Source organism: Sander lucioperca, chromosome 21 (genome assembly GCF_008315115.2).
Source record: "Sander lucioperca isolate FBNREF2018 chromosome 21, SLUC_FBN_1.2, whole genome shotgun sequence".
NCBI classification, from domain to species: Eukaryota; Metazoa; Chordata; class Actinopteri; order Perciformes; family Percidae; genus Sander; species Sander lucioperca.
In genome coordinates this window covers 11,781,073-11,800,104 of record NC_050193.1, presented here as the reverse complement: position 1 = coordinate 11,800,104, position 19,032 = coordinate 11,781,073, and the positions used below count along the sequence as shown (strand labels likewise).

General features: G+C 39.5%; 3 protein-coding genes across 9 annotated transcripts; 2 read left to right on the top strand and 1 right to left on the bottom strand.

Annotated features, from left to right (window-relative positions):
* The first annotated feature begins 97 nt into the window (after positions 1–97).
* On the top strand, positions 98–2,510 carry LOC116059545. Its single transcript, XM_035996924.1, has 8 exons — positions 98–165; positions 784–870; positions 993–1,090; positions 1,187–1,422; positions 1,525–1,617; positions 1,739–1,831; positions 1,962–2,027; positions 2,195–2,510. The coding sequence occupies exons 2-8, from the start codon at positions 829–831 to the stop codon at positions 2,230–2,232; spliced, it is 666 nt and encodes a 221-aa protein (XP_035852817.1). The 5' UTR covers positions 98–165; positions 784–828; the 3' UTR covers positions 2,233–2,510.
* On the bottom strand, positions 2,378–9,204 carry c21h17orf75 (chromosome 21 C17orf75 homolog). 2 transcript variants are annotated; one of them, XM_031312699.2, is made up of 10 exons: positions 8,842–9,204; positions 8,282–8,356; positions 7,775–7,900; positions 7,121–7,249; positions 5,626–5,686; positions 5,420–5,539; positions 4,977–5,041; positions 4,658–4,797; positions 4,467–4,570; positions 2,378–4,019 (listed from the first exon to the last, which is right to left on the bottom strand). In XM_031312699.2, exons 1-10 carry the CDS (start codon positions 8,982–8,984, stop codon positions 3,804–3,806), a joined length of 1,179 nt encoding a protein of 392 aa, XP_031168559.1. In that variant the 5' UTR covers positions 8,985–9,204; the 3' UTR covers positions 2,378–3,803. The 2 variants fall into 2 exon arrangements, with proteins under 2 accessions (XP_031168559.1, XP_031168560.1); XM_031312700.2 differs by lacking the exon at positions 8,282–8,356.
* A 64-nt stretch (positions 9,205–9,268) lies between these two features.
* Positions 9,269–18,833, top strand: znf207a (zinc finger protein 207, a). 6 transcript variants are annotated; one of them, XR_004896239.1, is made up of 14 exons: positions 9,362–9,754; positions 10,194–10,320; positions 10,415–10,553; positions 10,633–10,815; positions 11,396–11,471; positions 11,567–11,637; positions 11,781–11,935; positions 12,154–12,246; positions 14,626–14,847; positions 15,060–15,198; positions 16,128–16,315; positions 16,566–16,646; positions 17,104–17,161; positions 17,652–18,833. XR_004896239.1 is itself a non-coding variant. In XM_035996921.1 (12 exons), exons 2-12 carry the CDS (start codon positions 9,714–9,716, stop codon positions 16,289–16,291), a joined length of 1,410 nt encoding a protein of 469 aa, XP_035852814.1. In that variant the 5' UTR covers positions 9,269–9,311; positions 9,527–9,713; the 3' UTR covers positions 16,292–18,833. The 6 variants fall into 6 exon arrangements, 4 of the variants coding, with proteins under 4 accessions (XP_035852814.1, XP_031168558.1, XP_031168556.1 ...); XR_004107326.2 differs by having other exon boundaries at positions 17,104–18,833; XM_035996921.1 differs by adding an exon at positions 9,269–9,311 and having other exon boundaries at positions 9,527–9,754; positions 16,128–18,833.
* The last annotated feature ends 199 nt before the right edge of the window (positions 18,834–19,032 follow it).

The window sequence follows — 19,032 nt, the reverse complement described above, 5'->3', positions numbered from 1 at the left end:
GAGTATATGTATATAAAAACATCAAAGGTATAAAGAAAACGGATAAAGTGACTTGGTTGCTGTACATCTACTTTTTTCTGCCTATAGAAAATAAGATGGGTGAAGTATTGGTTCAGGCTTCAAAATACAACCTTGTTCTTCTATACACAGAAGAATGGCAGCGCTGTAAGTCGACATTTGCTGTAGTGTAAAGTTCTTTAAATTCCACACTAGTGAATTAAAATCATGCTCAAAATCCTTGTCTATGTCCTGCTGAGTACCTCTTACTGCTGAAGCCAAAATAAATCAATTAAAGGATGGTTACAGTGATCAAAAGTTATGTTGACATGGCTCTCTTTACAGGTACACTTGAGAGGCTATTACTACATTTACACAGTAAGTCCTCCACTTACCACTGTTAATATATGAGAGAAACTGATTTGCAGTTGTGAAAACTAACTTAGTACATTTAGTGAAGTACTGTGCTTAAGTGCAATTTTGTCAATTGTCAATTTTTGTCATTGTTCTTGAGTGATTCCATTTCATGCTTATACTCCACTACATTTATTTGACAGATTCAGTCATTAGTTACTTAATGATATATATTTTTCCAAAGTATATTTTGATGCTAATACTTTTTTTATAATTTTAAAAGCATGAATTTTATTTGTAACAGAGTATTTCTCACTGTGGTATTGCTACGTTTACTTAAGCAAAAGATCGGAGTACTTCCTCCACCACTGTTGCTTTGTCTCTAGTTAGGTGCCCTCAGTATCTATCTATCTGTCTAACCTCTTGGGCCAGGTGCAGTCGGTGCGAGAGGTCCAGAGAGTTGACAGCAAGCGCTTTATGTTTGAGATCATCATGACCAATGGAAAGAGAAAATTGTTGGTGAGTCAACACTGTGTTTTACCACAAAGCCTATCAATCTGCAAGCTGTGAGCTGGACAGGTCTGATTTCAGGGGGCCAACTTTAATCAAATCCTGTCAACTGTGTATGTGTGTGTGTGTAGGCAGCAGAGACCGCAGCTCTCAGAAAAGAGTGGGTAGGACTCCTATGGCAAGCCATGAATCTTTCTACCTCTATGGTTTCAGACTCCAGAAGCACACAGTAAATAAAAAGAGGACGTCACCTTCATGACAGATCTGAACTTGAACTAAAATTATAATTCACATTCCAGGCACTGACCATTTCTTTAATCCTCAGGCATGAAGTGTGTGAGCAGCGAGAGCGGTTAAACAGCAGCGCACCCATCTCCTCACACAGTGACCATGTAATGGAGTTGCTGCCTGCTCGGCCCCTCTCTGCCCCTGCCCCTACAGGCCACGTCCATCACAATATCGGGAGCATCGCCTCCCCCATCTCCCTGTCTGAGGAGCCGGAAGGTGATGAGGCCATGCAGCAAAACACACTTCCAGCCTGTAACTACCAGCATTACAACAGTTAACTTTAAATTGATTTGCCTGTTTGCATCTTCACAAGTATTCCTTTTTTTAATTCGTCTTAAATTGAGTTGTACATGGTTCTAACTACTCTGTTTTCAGGTGACAGTCTCATCAGTCCACAATGGTCCAGTGGGATGAGCAATGCAGAAGGCAGACAAGAAGGAGACTATGACATTTTACCACTTAGAAACAGTATGATCTTAAAAATATACACAATGTACTACCAATGTTTTAACATGAATATACAGTATGATGATGTTATATGGATGATGTCCAAACTGGCCCTATCATGTGTTATGTTATGTATCTTCAGCGGTATGTGAGATCAACGCTTCAACAGAGACGGAGGAGGGCGTGTATGACTTTCCTCTCTCTTACAGGAGGTCTGCTGGACATCCGAGTGAGAGTACATGATTTTTTTTATTTGTTTTTGTTTATTTACCAGTGGCTTGCTTTCAAATACTTGGTTATACCAAAACAATTTAAAAAGAATAGGTAACATAAATGTCAAATGTTTTTTTTCACATCCATCTCAGACCCCACAGAGAGCATCTATGATGTACCGAGCTCTCTTTTGAGAAGGATGCCTGATCACACTTTAGGTAAATCCTGCTTCGTGTTATTGTGGCTTTCCACCTTGTCAACATGTCTTCTCACTACTTCTTATAAGACAGCCACAGTTGCTTAAATTTACACAGAATGATTTATGTAACAGAAGCCACATGTGCAACATTTTCTCATCTTTATATCTGTTTGTTTGTGGTTGCAGAGGAGCAGCTGGAAGACGAAGTCTACTGGAGGATATGAGGTCCAGTTTGAGGACACAAGTGGCAAACCGGAGGGTAGCGGTAACTCACCATACATGTAACTTTTGGACCAGACACAGAAGACTGTTGCTGCCTAATATTTATATCGTTGTTAAACTTTTATATGCTAGACAACATCCAAAACATAGGTTCAACTGTGGTATTTATTTTAGCTCCCTCTATACAAGACCAGGAACAACGTAGTAATTTATAACTACAGAGAACACGCTGTACACAAATGTCAACATATACGCACTGTGGGTCAGTCACACTGTGGTTCACAATAGCAAAATGACTCATTTACTTGCTTCACAGTTAAAAGTATAGTACACCACCAACCATATTGCTGTATAACACACTTTGGACTAGTTTGAATGGAAATGGTTTGAGTTTCTTTCTAAAACCCTTTATGGGTTCAATGGAATACAAAAACTTGTTGCAGTTACACAATGAAAGGAAAATAAAACTTAGGCATGTTAACATTTACTTTGAGTACTGTTATATATCATCTATGTTTTTCAACATGTTTATTTTCTACTTTTTTCTGTGGGTATTATTTATGTACAACCTTTGAAACCAAACAAATGCTTAGTAAATGTAGTGAGTGACCTGTCACATAGTGACTGTTTTGTTCTCATGAAGTCTTTAGCTGGGGAATGCAATTTGTATTTTGTAAATAGAAAATTATATCCAAAAACTACACTATCTACAACACTGTATTAATAAAGAAGGATTAAACTTACATCTTATATCACTTGATAGACATACGTACATACAGTAGCGGTATTCATTAGACAAAAATAATATTGTAGTGCAGGTATTGGGTTGATATTTAAGCACACACAAGGCCTAGGTAACAAGCAATGCATACATGTGATTTGTGCATCCTCAATTGGTTTCTTCTCAAAAGAAAACTAGTATAATCACACAAAATGATATTTTGATATTAAATAAGTAAAAAAAAAAAAATCCCACTCCAATGAGTAGAAGCTTTAGTTTGGATCAATTCTGTTTTGTGATCATTGTCAGTTAGCAAAAACACTAGCAATAATATTTGGTTCAAAGTACTGTTCCACACTCAACATGCAACACATACATTGCAAAAGGAAAAAGATTGGGTAAGTGCCAATCAGCAACTTGGATCTAAACTGATCTGCACACTGAGGTCCTTGTCAATTCATTTTTACCATCATCTCCAATTAGCAACTAACCTCAATTGTTAAGATAAGTTCAGTGATGTTACAGAGTCAATAAACCTGGTTGAGGTAAGCTGAGTGTCAGTTGTCTTACAGTACATATTCCATATCTGACAACCAATCTATCTTAGAAGCAATAGTGCCAGCACAGGGAACCTATAACTTAGATTTAAATTCTGAATCTGCCAATAGCTGACAGATTCAAAATGCCCCCACTGCTAAACTTTTATTTGAGGAACTAATGTTAAACATAGAATGTAGTGCTAGGTTTAGAATTGTATAGGTTATCTGCTTTGTGGCTGGAAGAGCAGACTGTCTTACCAGCAACAGACAAAGTACCCAGGCCCCACAACTTTAGGAGTTAGGTGTGATGGAATCAGGCCTGGGCCTGGGATTGTTCTTTGAGGAACTCCTCCAGGACACTGATGATGCTGCAGGCTTCAGGCAGGTCGCTGTGCTCTGCCCTGGCATTCTGCAGCAACACATCCCCATTTCCGCAGCCCTGTAGGAACTGGCAGCATCGAAACAGGGCGTAGTGACTCATCTCTGCTTGTCGCACGAAACGCTTCAGGCTGTTCATGTCCTGGATGGCCTGTGGAGTGGAGTGGTGGTTGATAGAGAGGAGGAAACAAGTTTTTAAAAAAGGGAAGAGATTTGGATGAAAGACAGTTGCAGCAGAGTCAAATCATTTTTTTTTTTTACTGTGTATCTGGAACTGAGAGCTGTTGTCCAACATTTCGCAATCTTGTGGGCTAGTGGGATTTTCTATATATTTGTTTGATAAGTTTGTAAAAAATATATAGTTTGAAACATGTACGCATTTTATATTACACCAAGTTTTCGCAGATTGTTTAATTTCTCTATGAGCAAAAATGTATTCCATCTGTATAATTTTAAAGTGCTGTAGTCATAAAACAATTACACACAAAACACAAAAGTATGCTATACTCAAATTCACATGACAACTTGACAATAACAAAACTGTCATGGGAATTTTAGGACCTGAAAACAGGCTTGAGAAAGTTGTTATTTTGTTTACCTTAAGTTTGAAGTTCTCCAGAATCTGTCTGAGCAGGAAAGGATTACAACGCTCTGCAGCGTTTAGAAATGCCTGAATCCAGCCGTCACAGAAACGATTACTGACTGGGGGAGAAAACATCTTTATCAGACTCTGAGACAGGACAGAGATACAAAATAATGTTTCCTCATCAAGTTTATGTCATGACTTACCAGTGTTTGAGAGTGTGGGTGGGCTGGTGGAGCAGTCTATGATCAGGTCAGACTGTGTGTCCTCTGAGATAGCCTTACACAGAGAAGCTGTTGTAGTGTCTTGTTGGGACAGACCCTGCAAACTGGCTGCTTTGATGAACCTGGTACAAAGTACAACAGACACTTAACAGCTAACAAACAGAAGGCTAATCTAAAGAATAATCTACACTACATGTACAAAGTACTAATCTGTACTACATGGGAGTAAACAACAGAACTGCTACATGTTTGCAGTCTTGGGATTTAAAGACATGTTAGTGTAGTCTGTCACCTAACTCACCTGGACACATCAGCCTTTGTCCTCTCATCTGAATTATTGACTTCCACATGTGTGTGATTCAGAGCCTGTATACAAAACATGTAATGGCTGAAATGCATTGTTCTGTGGAAAACTTACAACTTGCACACATGCTTAATTTGAATGACAAAATCAATTAGATTGCAGTATTTTAATGCATAGGGTAAATGGGCATTTCAATTAACAGTTTTCCTCAAAAACACAGATACTTTCTCTCCCTCTTACCCAGGGTGCATTATATGCATCCATATAGTTGTGATGTAATTTACTGAGGCTTGGACCCCTTTGCTATAGCTCAAACCAGTACAATTTGCTAACAATACTCTTCATTCCTCACTGTTAAGTTTCACTTTCTATTATTGCATCACAGGAGAGAGAAGCTGTTTGCGCTATTTGGACATACTCTAGAGGTAAAAATTACTCACAGCATGCAGCAAAAAGCTGATGTTGCTTTGGACCAGCTGCACCACCCGATAAATGTGCATCACAGACTCCTCGTACCACTGGATCAGATAGGGACGCACCTCTGTCTCAAGGTTCTGCAGCTGACGCACGCACAAATCAATATTGCATTAATAATGTAATGGCAAATGTGACTTCATGACACTGTTATTACATTCCTATTACATACCTCTGGGGTTTGCAGACTGCTATGTAGGCCTTGGACATATTTATCAAGCTCTAACCTAAATGTGCATTGGGTCAAGGAATTGAAACTATTGCCTGTTTCTTGTACAAAGTTTGTTTTGATTAATTGATTGATTGATTGATTGATTGATTGATTGATTTTATTTCAAATATGTAAAGAACAGCAGACAAGAAATATAACAAAACAAATCAATAACAAGAAAATAAATGAATAATAACTTGTGAACACCACAAAGGAGTGGGAAGAAGTGTTCACTTATTTAATCCCACCCCTGTGTGTACGCACTTCAGAGATTGTGAACTCTACCCGCTTACCCAAAATCAATTCCAAATTGACATCAATTATTTACAAAAAAGAGGAACATAAACGAGGAAAGAAAACATTTCATAAACTCAAAACAAAAATGAAACCCAAAAGAACACCTATTGAAAATCAACCCCCTTCTTTTTCCCTGGAACTAGGGTTGGGCATCGAGAACCGATTCCTACTTGGAATCGTTTCAAAAATTTGATTCTAGTAGAATCGTTTCTTTATTGGAATCGTTTGGAATCGTTTGGAGGATTTGGTTTCAAATCTGATCATGGGTTCCAAATTTAACATGCGCAAGTTTTGGTTTCCGTAGCAGCCAGGCGCTTGTTGTGTTGCAGCCATGCAGCACAGTAAGCGGCGCTCTTGTGTGGCTTTATTTTACGTTGAAAAAGCCCGGTAAAACTGCAACCCACTATTGAATCAAAATATCTTATTTAATCTAATAATAATCTTATTTGTGAAATAAGCATGTGACCCGTTTCAACTCCACCCCTCAAAGAATCGGAATCGAGAATCGATAAGAACCGGAATCGAAAGGAAGAATCGCAATTGGAATCAGAATCGTTAAAATCCAAACAATGCCCAACCCTACCTGGAACCCGTCAAAACCATGTTCTTATACCCAATTTTAAACTGCTTTATGTTTGGACATTGCTTTTGTTCCACCTGTAGACTGTTCCATAGCTTTACTCCAGAATCTGAAATGCAGAAACCTTTCCTGGTTGACCGTAAACTGCTTATTTTCAAATTGAATGTCCCCCTTAAACTATAACCTCCCTCTCTATCCCTGAATATTTTTTGAATGTTTCCTGATAATAGCATATTTCTGGCCTTGAACATTATTTGTGCCGTTTGATATTTTAAAAGATCTAAAAAATGTAATAATTTTGACTATACGAATAATGAGTTAGTGTGATCCCGATACCCAGCGTTGTGAATAATCCTTATTGCTCTTTTTTGGTGAGTAGATAGTGAATATAATGAACATTTATAGTTGTTTTCCCCAAACCTCAGCACAGTAATTATAATATGGTAAAACTAGGGAACAACAATCCAGGAAAGAACAAGGACTATGTATACGTTTAATGTTGGAGGACCTTGCATGATGCTTATAACTAAGGTTGGTTTCATAACAACACTATTCAATAGACAACTGTGCAAAGGATATAAGTTCAGTCCTTTTTCAGAGCCGCCCATAAAGCAGATGACGTATCCGTTTCCATCAGCATCAGGCTGTTCAGGAGACCTTTCCTGCTCCAGGAGACAGCAGTAGCAGCCGACTGCCTGCTCTGGAATACTGGGAAGTAAATAATCAACACATTTGTGTTAACCAACTTATTTTGCCCACCTCTGAACCTTCATTTGCAGCTTAACCCTTGTGTTGTCTTCCCTTCGACCTTGAAAAAAAAAAACCCGACGTTTTTGATGCCTTTTTTTCACAGTTTGTTTTTGCTTTTTCCAACGTTTAAAATTTTTCTTCTACACATTTTCAATTTCATGTGTGAATTACAATTCTACACATTTTCAGCGCTTATTTCTACGTCCCATATTTTCTGATATAAAACAAAAATTTAAAACGGGTCAATGTGACCCGAAGTCAACACAAGGGTTAATTAATATTATTGCTGTGATGGAATAAAATAGACTTCATCCACTATGACACCATTTATAATATGATGTTGAAGCATGTGCTGCATCAGTCCAAGAAGAATGAACATGATATTGTGCTGTTTTGTCAAGAAGCCTTAATTGTGTTTCCCTCCTTGTATTTATGTATCACTACTGATGCAAAAAGTTGTGAGGGAATATGTAAAATTGTTACCTTAGTTCCACAGTAGCGATGTTGCCCATGCCTCCCAGCAGGGCACCTTTGCTCAGCCTCCTTGAAATGTAGGTCCGCAGCTCAGGTTCCGCCTCTGATGGCAGGCTGCTGTCAATCAGTGTCAGGCTGTGGGCAGAGAAGAATGTCAGCATGGATATGAGCAGCCAGGGAAGGCAATGAAGAAATTGGAAGCCACTCAAGTCAATGGAGAACAGATGGAGAAAGCTGATGAGCATTAGCCACACAACCAACACAACACACACAACTGAGTCACATAGCTGTAACTTGCCATCTCCACTTGACACATGGAAGTGGAGACACATTAAGCAGCAGCAGCACAGCAATGACCAATCAGAACAAAATCACAAATGAAAACAGCATTGATTCCATGTCGATTGGATGTCCTGTCTGTTGCAGCCCGTGGATACACCAATGCACAACAGTGAAAGCTAAAGACAAATAATCACTGAGAGCAACGAGAAGGTAGGCGGATGTCTCCTTTGTTACCTAAAGTCATCCTGACTTGTTGTGGAGTCTGCTCGTCTCTGGTTCCACGCCACATTTGCCCCAGAAGCCTCAGATCTAAGACAATTGACAGTGTACTCATCACCTAGTTAGTGTTAGTTAGTTAATGTATACATCTGGTTTTACCTTCACGTGTCAGCAGTTTTGGGACTACAGAAACTCAAAAGGGCTTTAGGAGTAGGGAAGAATCATAGACTGTATAATAATTAAAACAATGATACAGAAAGAAACACTCATTAAGCACCAGGGAGCTGGTTGTATTCTGAAAAAAAGAGTAGTAATAGTGTGATGTCCTGTAGGGTTACAATAGTATTAGAATTAGGGTAACTAAGCTATTGTGAATAATACTCCAACAAAAAAATTATATAAAATCAAGTATGAAATGATGACATAATAATATCAATATTCCTAAGACGTGTAACATTACACCGTGGATGTAACACTTCCTGCAAATGTCCATTAGTTATATTAGAGACAGAAGTTGTAACAGAGCTGTCATCTCACAGAAAACAGAAACTAGGAAGGGTAATATGGACCATTACCTTGTGCCTTGATAAAGATAGATGGTGTAGTAGCAGTTCAGCTGAATTTTCTGGCTGTATCCAGCAATTTCCTCGCTGTCAAAGTCATCTCTCTCTTCCACGTCAATTGAATCCTGGAAGGACGAGGTTTGGGAGGTAAACATGATCCTACTGCTGCACGGAGCAAGCTAGCAGCCGGCTAAAATAACAGAAAACAATGACGTATTTATATTGTTTAGCTGTGCTATGTTGGTAGACGGGTGTTATTGACGCTGGGATCTCCGTTTGATATTAAGATTGTAAACGCGCATATGCAACAGCGGGGGTAGTGTCAAAGGTATCCAGTTGTCGTTTATGTGCCTTGTACGCATGCGCGGTCCTCTGTGTACGTTCCATAGTATATAAGAGGTACGTTCTCAATAATGTCCGACCATAATAGTGTCCGACTTAATACCGGTGTCTCTGTTACTGGGCACGTTTCGTTCCTGAAGGTAAACATTTAGGCTCTAGCTAATGTAACGTTAGCCTAAAGTTAGCTAGCTAGTAAATTTGTTTAGCTAACGTTAGAGCTGGTTGGCTGAAAGAAATATAGTAAAAGTGGTTGTAACGTGGGTTCCAATGTTCATTTAATAACGTTAGTAGTAAAAGCAAACAAAGGATTCTAGTACAACTGAATAGTCCAATATACTTTCCTTAAACGATATAGTTTTGGACCACCAGATGGCGCCTTGAGGCCGCAGTGTGTTGTGGGGGACTTGAGAGACTTGTTTATATACTGTCTATGCTTGGGACCGACCAGACCCGACGCCATCTTCAATATCCCCAGTTGTTCTCTTCTGGACGGTCTGTTAGCTGTTTTACTTCACTGAATTAACGTTAGCATTACAGAAATCATGGGAAGAAAGAAGAAGAAGCAAATGAAGCCTTGGTGCTGGTATCCTTTTCCATATTTAGCTAGTGTTATAACGTGAGCTTGGTCATATCAAGACCTGCGTCTGTATTAGACAGCCATATCCCCTGTTTACTAAAGTTAAGCTAACGTTAAGGTTAACTGTATGTTAACAAACGCTTCTTCGTTATAATGATAACAACAATAACAGCTGTGTAACGTTAGCACGCTCACATATATGTTGCCAGCATGTCAGATGATTTTAAACTTGTTGTCGGTGTTGCTTTAGTTGAATGGTCAGTTCTGAAGAAAATATCATTACAGAATATTAAGTCAGGCGATGTCGGTTTCTGATATCCTGTGATGTGTTGTTAGCACGGTGTTTTTGAGTAAACAAATGTACGACATTTGTACGACGTCCAGCTGTAAAATAGCATTATAATTATCGAGGTTTTGAGAGGAGTTTCCTAAATCGTAATCTCAGGTACTGCAACAGAGATTTTGATGATGAAAAGATTCTCATTCAGCATCAGAAGGCCAAACATTTCAAGTGCCACATCTGTCATAAAAAGCTGTACACTGGCCCTGGGCTTGCAATCCACTGTATGCAGGTGAGGAAACGATAAGGAGAACCATCTTCATAAAATCAAATAAAAGTCGTTGTTTATATAGGAAAAGTGCCTCACTTTATCATATTTATCATAGGTACATAAAGAGACCATTGATGGAGTCCCTAATGCAATACCTGGAAGAACCGATATTGAGCTGGAAATATATGGCATGGAGGGTATTCCCGAAAAAGACATGGAAGAGAGAAGAAGAGTGCTAGAACAAAAGAACCAAGGTATTGGCACCAACATATTTTAATGAACTTATTGTTATGGTCTATTATAGAGACTTATTATGTTCTTCCCTTTTTTCAGAGACTCAAAAGAAAAAGCAGAACCAGGATGACTCTGATGAGTATGATGAAGATGACGAGCCTGGTCCCTCCTTCCAGCAACCTGCTGCAAGCCAGCCACAGGCAGGTTACATACCCCCTATGACCCAGCCTGGCATGCCTCCTGGCTCTGGTGCTTCAGGGATACCACCAGGCAGCTACTCAGGTAGGAAACATAAAAAGGGCGACTTTACTGCAACTGCAATTAGCTACCTATAGAGCTTTTCATAAACACACTGTTTTTGTATCATGCTGTTTACAAAGTAAGTCCAACATTTAACGTCAAACTCGTTACTGACATGGTTTACCCTGGTGCTGTATCTTCTTTCAATTTTCCCTATCTGCTCTGCTTCAGGCTGTTATTTTTACAGCTACATGTGAGACTATATTCAGACAGATGTTTTTCAAGCAGGTTGTCAGAGTAGAGCAGGCAGACAGCTGCATACTTACAGCATTTTTCCTAAAATGTTTCCTAATCTCTTGATAGTCATAGTTTAATCAAGGTGTAAATAAGTATAAACGTGTTTTAATACTGTGATTAAATTAAGAATTCTCCCTTTTATAATATAGCCATGCTCACGTCCTAAAATATTAATTACATGCAATTTAAACTTTAAATTCAGGTATTGTTTATGTCATGTTAAAATAGGATTGGTGATGTCAACAAAAGCATGCTTAGTATAAAATACCTAAACTGTTTTGGGACATGGTATCCCACTTAAGTTTAATTAATCTCTTTGTTTTAGGAATTCCCCCAATGATGCCAGGTGTGCCACCAATGATGCCAGGAATGCCCCCCGTAATGCCAGGAATGCCTCCAGGGTAAATGTTTATTAATAAAGTTTTTAGTTTGTATTAATCCAATCCTCATGATATCTTGATATTTTAAACATGGGGATTTTCCCTCATGTATTTAGGATGATACCAATGGGTGGGATGATGCCTCCAGGTCCAGGGATGCCACCAATGATGCCAGGTGTGCCACCAGGTAATGCCCTGCGTAATTCCTTGATGTCAAATTATTAATTTAAAATTATTTCATTAATGAGTATTTGTAAATATTGTTGTAACACTGCTGTGGTGAGGCTTTACTTGTTACCTTATGTAATGTACTTGTTCTGCTGGTGTCAGGCATGCCTCCTCCTGTGGGCCACCGTCCAGGCATCACACACATGGCTCAGGTTCCCCCTGCTGCAAACATGCTGACTAGACCTGCTGTCACTGCTGCCACTGTCCCCTCAGGCCAGCCTGATGTAACAAAGCCTCTTTTTCCCATTGCTGGACAGGTAAAATCTTTATGACACCACTTTTTACCACTTTGTTTACCACTTTTCATCTCCCTCAGCACTTTGATGGGGCAGAACAATACCTTCTCCTGTTGAATAAGGGATGTTTGAGCTCACACAGGCTGATTTAAAAAAAAAGAGACTTTACCCAGCAATTCTTTTAAATGAAGAATTATTTTATTTACGTTTCTATTCTTTACTCTTTTCCTGTGCTGCAGATGGGCAGTCGTGTTGCAAGTACAAGTGCAGGCTCATCCAGTGCAGACTCTCAGTCCGCCTCCCCTAAAGCTCTGTTTCCTGTCACATCACAAGTATGCAGCTGTCTGCCTGCTCTACTCTGACAACCTGCAGCTATACAAGTGGCATGCACACAATTGTGTATAGTTTGCTTGCTGTGAGATACTTGGGCAGATTAGTTCTATTTTATTTGCCAAAGCAAGAAATGATGAAATCCAACCATGTGTGGGGTAGAAAATACTTTTTTTTTTTTTTTTTTTAAATGTACAGCAACATGCCTTTTGTTTGCTTTTGCTACAAATCTGCATTGATAGAATATGACTGACACATTTGTTTAATCACCTCAACAAAATCAGAAAATGGAGAATTATGCAGATTTGTAAATTGGGCTTCTTATTTCTGAACTGCTGTAGGGCAATATAGCACAGCATGCTCTTTTTGGATTTGTTTTCTTGCAGGCCTGAGGAAATAGATTCAACTTTAGTCATACTTTATAGGGTTATTCTCCCATGTGTGCAACAACAGTGTTGTTAACATGATACAGAGATAACTAAGGCTACGTTCACACCGCAAGTCTTAATGCTTAATTTGGATTTTTTGCTCAGATCCGATTTTTTTGTTTGGTTGTTCACATTACCTTTTAAAATGTGGCCTATATCAGATTCCAGTGTGAACTGTTTGCGGTTCTGCATGCGAAAAAGAACAATAACAATAACATCAGACGCAGCACGCTGTTGCACTAAAGTTAGGGAGGTTATGGAGGAGGTAAGCATTCTCGCTTTTGTTTCAAAATGTTTGTGTAATGGCATCCGTAACATTAATGAGCAGGTGCTGAGGAGGAGAAGAATGAAGAGAAAGAGAGACAAATTGGCTGTTTTAGCCTTTTGTGGGGTTATGGCTGCAAATTCACTATAGAGGTCTGTGTGACCGGACGACTGATTTGCACATCAGGACCGCTACGGACCTCCACCAGAGTTTTCTCTGGTTTCGCCCTGCCCAGGCATAGTTCACCATCTTTCGGGTCCTATCGCGCGTGAGCCCTGGCGACACAACGCGGTTTGGGCGCACTGAGGACAGTCCGCCCCGGTTGACAGCCGCACCGGGAGCAGGGGGCCCCATCCCTCCCCACGGGGAGAGAGGGCGCAGCAAGGGTTATTGACGTAAAAGTCGCATTAAATCCCCCTTGGTTGTTCACACTGCGGCTACATTGAAAAAAAATCAGACCTGGGTCTGATTCAGGACCACATATGGAAGTGGCCTGAATCTTATTTGAAAAAATCTGATCTGGGCTAGATTTGAGTGTTCACACTACTTCTGAAGAAGTCGGATTTGGGCCACTTTTGCCTGCAGTCTGAATGTAGCCAAAGGGCATTTTCACACCTGTAGTTCGTTTGCTCTGGTCCGATTGGTTGATGCGTTTGTAAACTTGGAGCGTTTCCCCCTTGGTTCGGTTTTGTGCGTCGAACCAAAATGCATCAATACAAACCACACAAAAACCTCTACTCTCCTTATTGGTCAGATTTGCCTGGGTTAGGAGCAAGTATGTCAATACAAGAAGATGGTCCTGTGTTCTGGACTTTTGGATATTTTTCGCATTATCATGTATTTATTAAAATAATTCCCATTCTGTTTTGAATGTGTGGTTAACAGTTTTAACAGCAGTGTGTAAGCATTTGAACAAAGTGCTATAAATTTAGCATTGTGCAGGTTGTGGTTAAAGCCATGGTATAGGTGTGTAGAGTTCAAGTAATGAAAAACGAACAAGAGTTTGGTCCACACGAACTGCTGCTGTGCAGACTGTGGTTAGAGTTTTGCACATGTGGCTCCAGCCCACTGTCGTTTAGCAAATCGGAAAAAAACTGTAATGTAAAATACTGCAACTCCCCTGCATGTTTTTCTGTTTAAAAGTTATTTATAGTCAGTGTTTATTGTCAAAACGAAGGCAGTAAAAGACAGGGCTCTTTGTTTAAAGAACCTAATACAATATCATCTACCATGAAGTATCAGATCTCTTCAGGAAAACTTTAAGTGGTGCTAAGGTTTTAATAATACTGCAATTTAATGTATTTCTTAAATATATAAACACATGAAATAGCTTTCACATTTACTTTAATGTCCCAAGCACTTCTGAAACCAAACCTACTAACTTGTACTACATTGGGAAAATGTAGGTGCAATCATGTTGATTGTCTAAGGGGAAAGTGAAGTATTATTACTATTTTTTGGGGGTGAACTGACACTGTAAAGAAAGGGAAACGTGGAGATGCAACCATTAATGGAACATTCCAGACCAATCCATCTTAAGCCTGTGTACAAAAAGTAACCAGCTTCAAATTACTACAACTCAATAATGGGAGTAACCTCAAAGTATGACTAAAAGTGTGTCCCCTGTGAAATGTAGATGCCTTTCAGCAGAGTCTCTCTAATGTGTTTTCTTCTCTTCCCCCCTCTAGAGTCAGCAGTCAGGGTCCCCCCACCCTCCTTCCTCTACCTCCTCTGATCCCTCAAAGCCCACATTCCCGGCCTACACTCAGGCCACCGTAGCTGTGGCCAGCCCCAATGCTGGCAGCAGTACGGTCTCCAAACCTCCCTCTACTGTGACCAGTAAGCCTGCCACCCTCACCACCTCCAGTGCAACCAGTAAGTTGATCCACCCTGATGAGGATATCTCACTGGTAAGTAGTCCAGCTGCAACTGTCTTTATTTATATTTTTTACAGTAACTAGCTGTTAATCATGGCTTAAGTCGTACTCTCTGTTAACAGTAAAGTCAATAAATGGCTTTTCTTGAATAAAAAAAAACCAATGTTCTTGTTTATTTCTCCTGGTGGAGCTAGAGAGTTTTAGCATCAAATTATTCCTCCTCGTTTGCTTTCTGTGCCTTGTAGGAAGAGTTGCGCGCTCAGTTGCAGAGGTACCAGCGCAGTATTCCCCGCCCAGGCCAGAACACCGCTGCTGCCCCATCAGCGGGTCCCTTGGGTGGCATGATGGCTCCTCAGCAGCCCAGCATGAGGCATTCCATACCTGGTATACCCCACCTGCCTCTAGTTGAGAAATACTTTACATTTTGTTGGTCTTTTAACCAGAGCTGTCTACTATAGGACAATAATCTCTCTGTGCCATTATATAAATCATGATCTTAAAACTTTTCTTAATAAATGGTATAACTTAACCTTGCAATACTGAATGAAATGTGTGACTGTGGCATGTCTTTAGGGATGGCAATGATGTTGTTTCACCACTTTAGTTCACCACTTTAGTTCAGATGGAAATATCTCTAACAACTAATGAATGGTTTGTCATGAGATTTTGTACAGACATTCGTGGTTCCCAACGGATGAATCCTAATGACTTTGCTGTTCCCCTGACTTAACCTATAGCGCCATCATCAGGGCAAACTTCAAATTGTCCAATACTTTGGTTAGTGACCAATTACTTGCTAAACTGACATTTACATCAGCCTCAGCCGTACTTTGTTTAGTGCTAATTAGAAAATGTTAGTATGCTAAACTAAGATAGTGTACATGGTAAACATACCTGCTTAGCATCAGCATGTTAGCATGCTGCTGACAACCTTTAGCTTGAAGCCCCACTGGGCCTAATGCTGCATTCACGTCGTATCGTAATTACAGGGTTCCCGACTTGTAAATAGTGTTCACATCCACGTTGTAATTATGACTGGGAAACAAATATAAAAGTGGCTGAAAACCAAACCAGTGTGGACGCCTCACATCAGCCAAAGTCTGTCGTTCAATGTAATTAAAGAATTTAATGAATACAGTGTTAGATTAACAATGCACAGTACTTTAAGCCTCACACAGTTAACTCTAATCATACAACTGTCTTGATGACGTTATACACTTGCAAGTCGTTAACATGGGAATCTTTTTTATCTCTGCCATATATGATTTGCTGTTTTTTTTAAATAAAAAGCCAACAAACCCATGTTTTCGCAGGCCAGTACGGTGGTCCACCCCAGGGGCTGCCAGGCTACATGCCAGGAGGAATGCTTCCGTACGGACAGGCCCCTCCTGTGGTTCCCCCAGGGTACCAGGGAGCCCATCCACGGCCACCCATGGGTATGAGACCCTCTGTCATGTCTCCTGGAGCCCGCTACTGAAGCCTGCCATCTTCTCTTCAATAGGTTTGGACACTCAACCCTTTTCTAATGTCCTCAGCTGCTAGTAGACAAACCAGTATTGGTATTTTAGTACCACAACGTACTGCTTATTCTACTACTGAGCTATGAGGAAGAGACACTGAATAAACAGCAAACAAAAGAATCACAGAGCGCATGGGAAATATTTACACTGTACCTAACCAAGACTATGAACTGTTGTTTCAAACCCTCTCTGTCCTGTGGCTTTTTTTTTTCCTTCTCATGTTTCATTCAGGTTTATAGAAGTGTAGTAGATATGGTTCGTAGTGTTGTGAAGGCGCTGGAGTTACATGAGCAGTACCCACCCTTTATCAAGGCAAGTTTTATGTAAATACATTTCTGTTCTAAGCTTAACAGTGAGGCCTTCACAGCACGTAGTGCTGTTGGACTTTGTGTCCCCAACTTTGTTTGGTGAGGGCTTCAAATAACATTGCATTCATTCTGTTTTATGTGCATAGTTTTGATGAAGAGGTACTCTCATAACCTTAAATAGTTGAAGTACTAAATGAAGTGATATATGTATTGTTGTAAAACTGTATTGTAATAAAATGTGGCAAAAATGTAAGACTCTTCTTTGCGGGATGTTAGTGGGAAAAGAGACGTCACTGCAGGTTTGTACTCCAGTTGAAATATGTTGGTAAATGTTTTTTTGGCTAGAAACAGTATATTGATTTTTATTTTTATTGATGCTCTGAACGTGGCAAGTGCATTGTACAGCTGCATAATTCCGGGTCGCTGTAGCGCTAAAACCCAGATTTCTCTTCTCCCTGTAGCGATGCCATGGGGGACTGGCTGAGGCCCTGTCTCAGTGTAGCCCTGTTTCAGCCTGAGGCAAGTCTCACCATTTTTCTGTCTTCTCATTCATTATCAGGGGCCCTCACAGCTTACACGCTGTTGGATCTCAATGTCCCCAAACTTGCAGCAAGTTTGGTGAAGGCCCTTGTTTGTGTTGTTGCGTTTAGGCACCATTTTCTTCAGGCATGTAAATGATGTTCTTCATTGTTAACCTCTAATGTGTCATTGAACCTGTATCCTCCATTCTTGGTTGGTGAGAGCATCAGGAAGCTCAGTTTTCATTTAATAACTTTGTGCTGAAAGTATGGAGCTTTTAAATGAAACCATATTCCTTAAGAAGCTTTTTATAATAACTAGTCCTACAGTCAACAGCAGTTTACTGCCTAAAATATTAAAGCTTAGTCAAAAGTCTGTCACATACAGCCATAAATACATTAAATGTTTGTTGGGAGGTTTGTGATGAACAAATGACTTTTCGTATGAATGTGAACATTTCTTTACTACTTAATCCTGTTTGTTTCATCAGCTGTCCTCACTTGATCATTTGAGTTTAACTACTTACATGAAGGAGAATCCCTACCAGTAACAGGTTAGTTAAAGCTGTAAGTACCACTGCTGTAATTTTAACTTCAACCTGTGTTTTGTGTGCTCACACAATTAGATCTTATCTGTCACTTTTTTTTTTTTTTTTAAACAAAATGAGCCACAATAATTAAGCATTCTACATTTATAGCAGCCAGACATGCAGTATGATCGAGGAATAACTCGAGGCAGAAAACATGACAAACATCTTTCCGCTAGTTCCTCTTAATGTGATCAGCATCTATCGTTTTTGATGGGAATGACCTCCATTTAAACTAATGATTTAATGTTTTACTTGAGTATCAAAAGCAGAGTCTTCACTGGTAAGTATGGGCTTATCACTTCTGTTTAATGTGCTAACAGGGCCGTGTCCGGGGAGTGGCACGGGTCAGCCAATGCGCCAGGTTAGAGACGGTACCTTAGTTTGTATTTTGCTGGAAATTGGAAGTTGTTGATTCAGTATTGTCCATGCAGGCTTTTTCATTTTAATTGTTGGTACTTTATACTTTGACTTTATTTTTGAATGTGCATTGTTTTCTTTTGTATGTAGCCTACATTTAGAGGTACAATTTATTGTTGAGACTTAAAGAATAAAATTTGGAAGCATTATATTACATGTGTATGATGCCACTCTGTTGTGATTGGTAGGTCTATTTATCTTTTAAATAAACATTTTAAAAACAGAGGAAGGTCAGAACCTGTAAGATACTGTAATGTTAGTAATTAAAGTAGTAAAGAGAATTGGAAAACAGAATGTTCATGCTATTCTGACATGTATTTGTGGGTTCATGTGTGCACACTACATGCCACCTGTATAAGTGAGTGTTCCACTTGGATCACCCCAGTCAAAGTCTGGAATGTATTCTAATTATCATTTAATATTGAACAATTGTATCTGCTAAAGAATACAGTTAAATGAAAACATAAATTTGCGTCAGCTTGTAGTTATTAAAGCTTTGGAAGAGATTTTTCTGGTTTTAAGTTGAGTGAAACACTGCAGCTTAATCATGAATATTTGTTTTAGGATCAGTCCCTCAAAGCACAACTGGATTTGATTTGTGATGAATGCACCACTGTCTGAATGTATACTTTTTTTTAATTTTTAAATAAACCAGTTCATAAACTCGTTGTACTCATTTAATTAGAATAGTGTGTTATGAACATAGACTGGGCTGTCAATAGAACCAATGGTATGATTTTATAGTGTGAAAAGTAATTCCAGACACAATTTTGTAGAACAGTTGCACTTTGTTAATAAATCTTGCACATATCTGCAATCTGCCTGTGCTTTTCCTTCCATTTGTCTGACCATCGCCTTATTTATA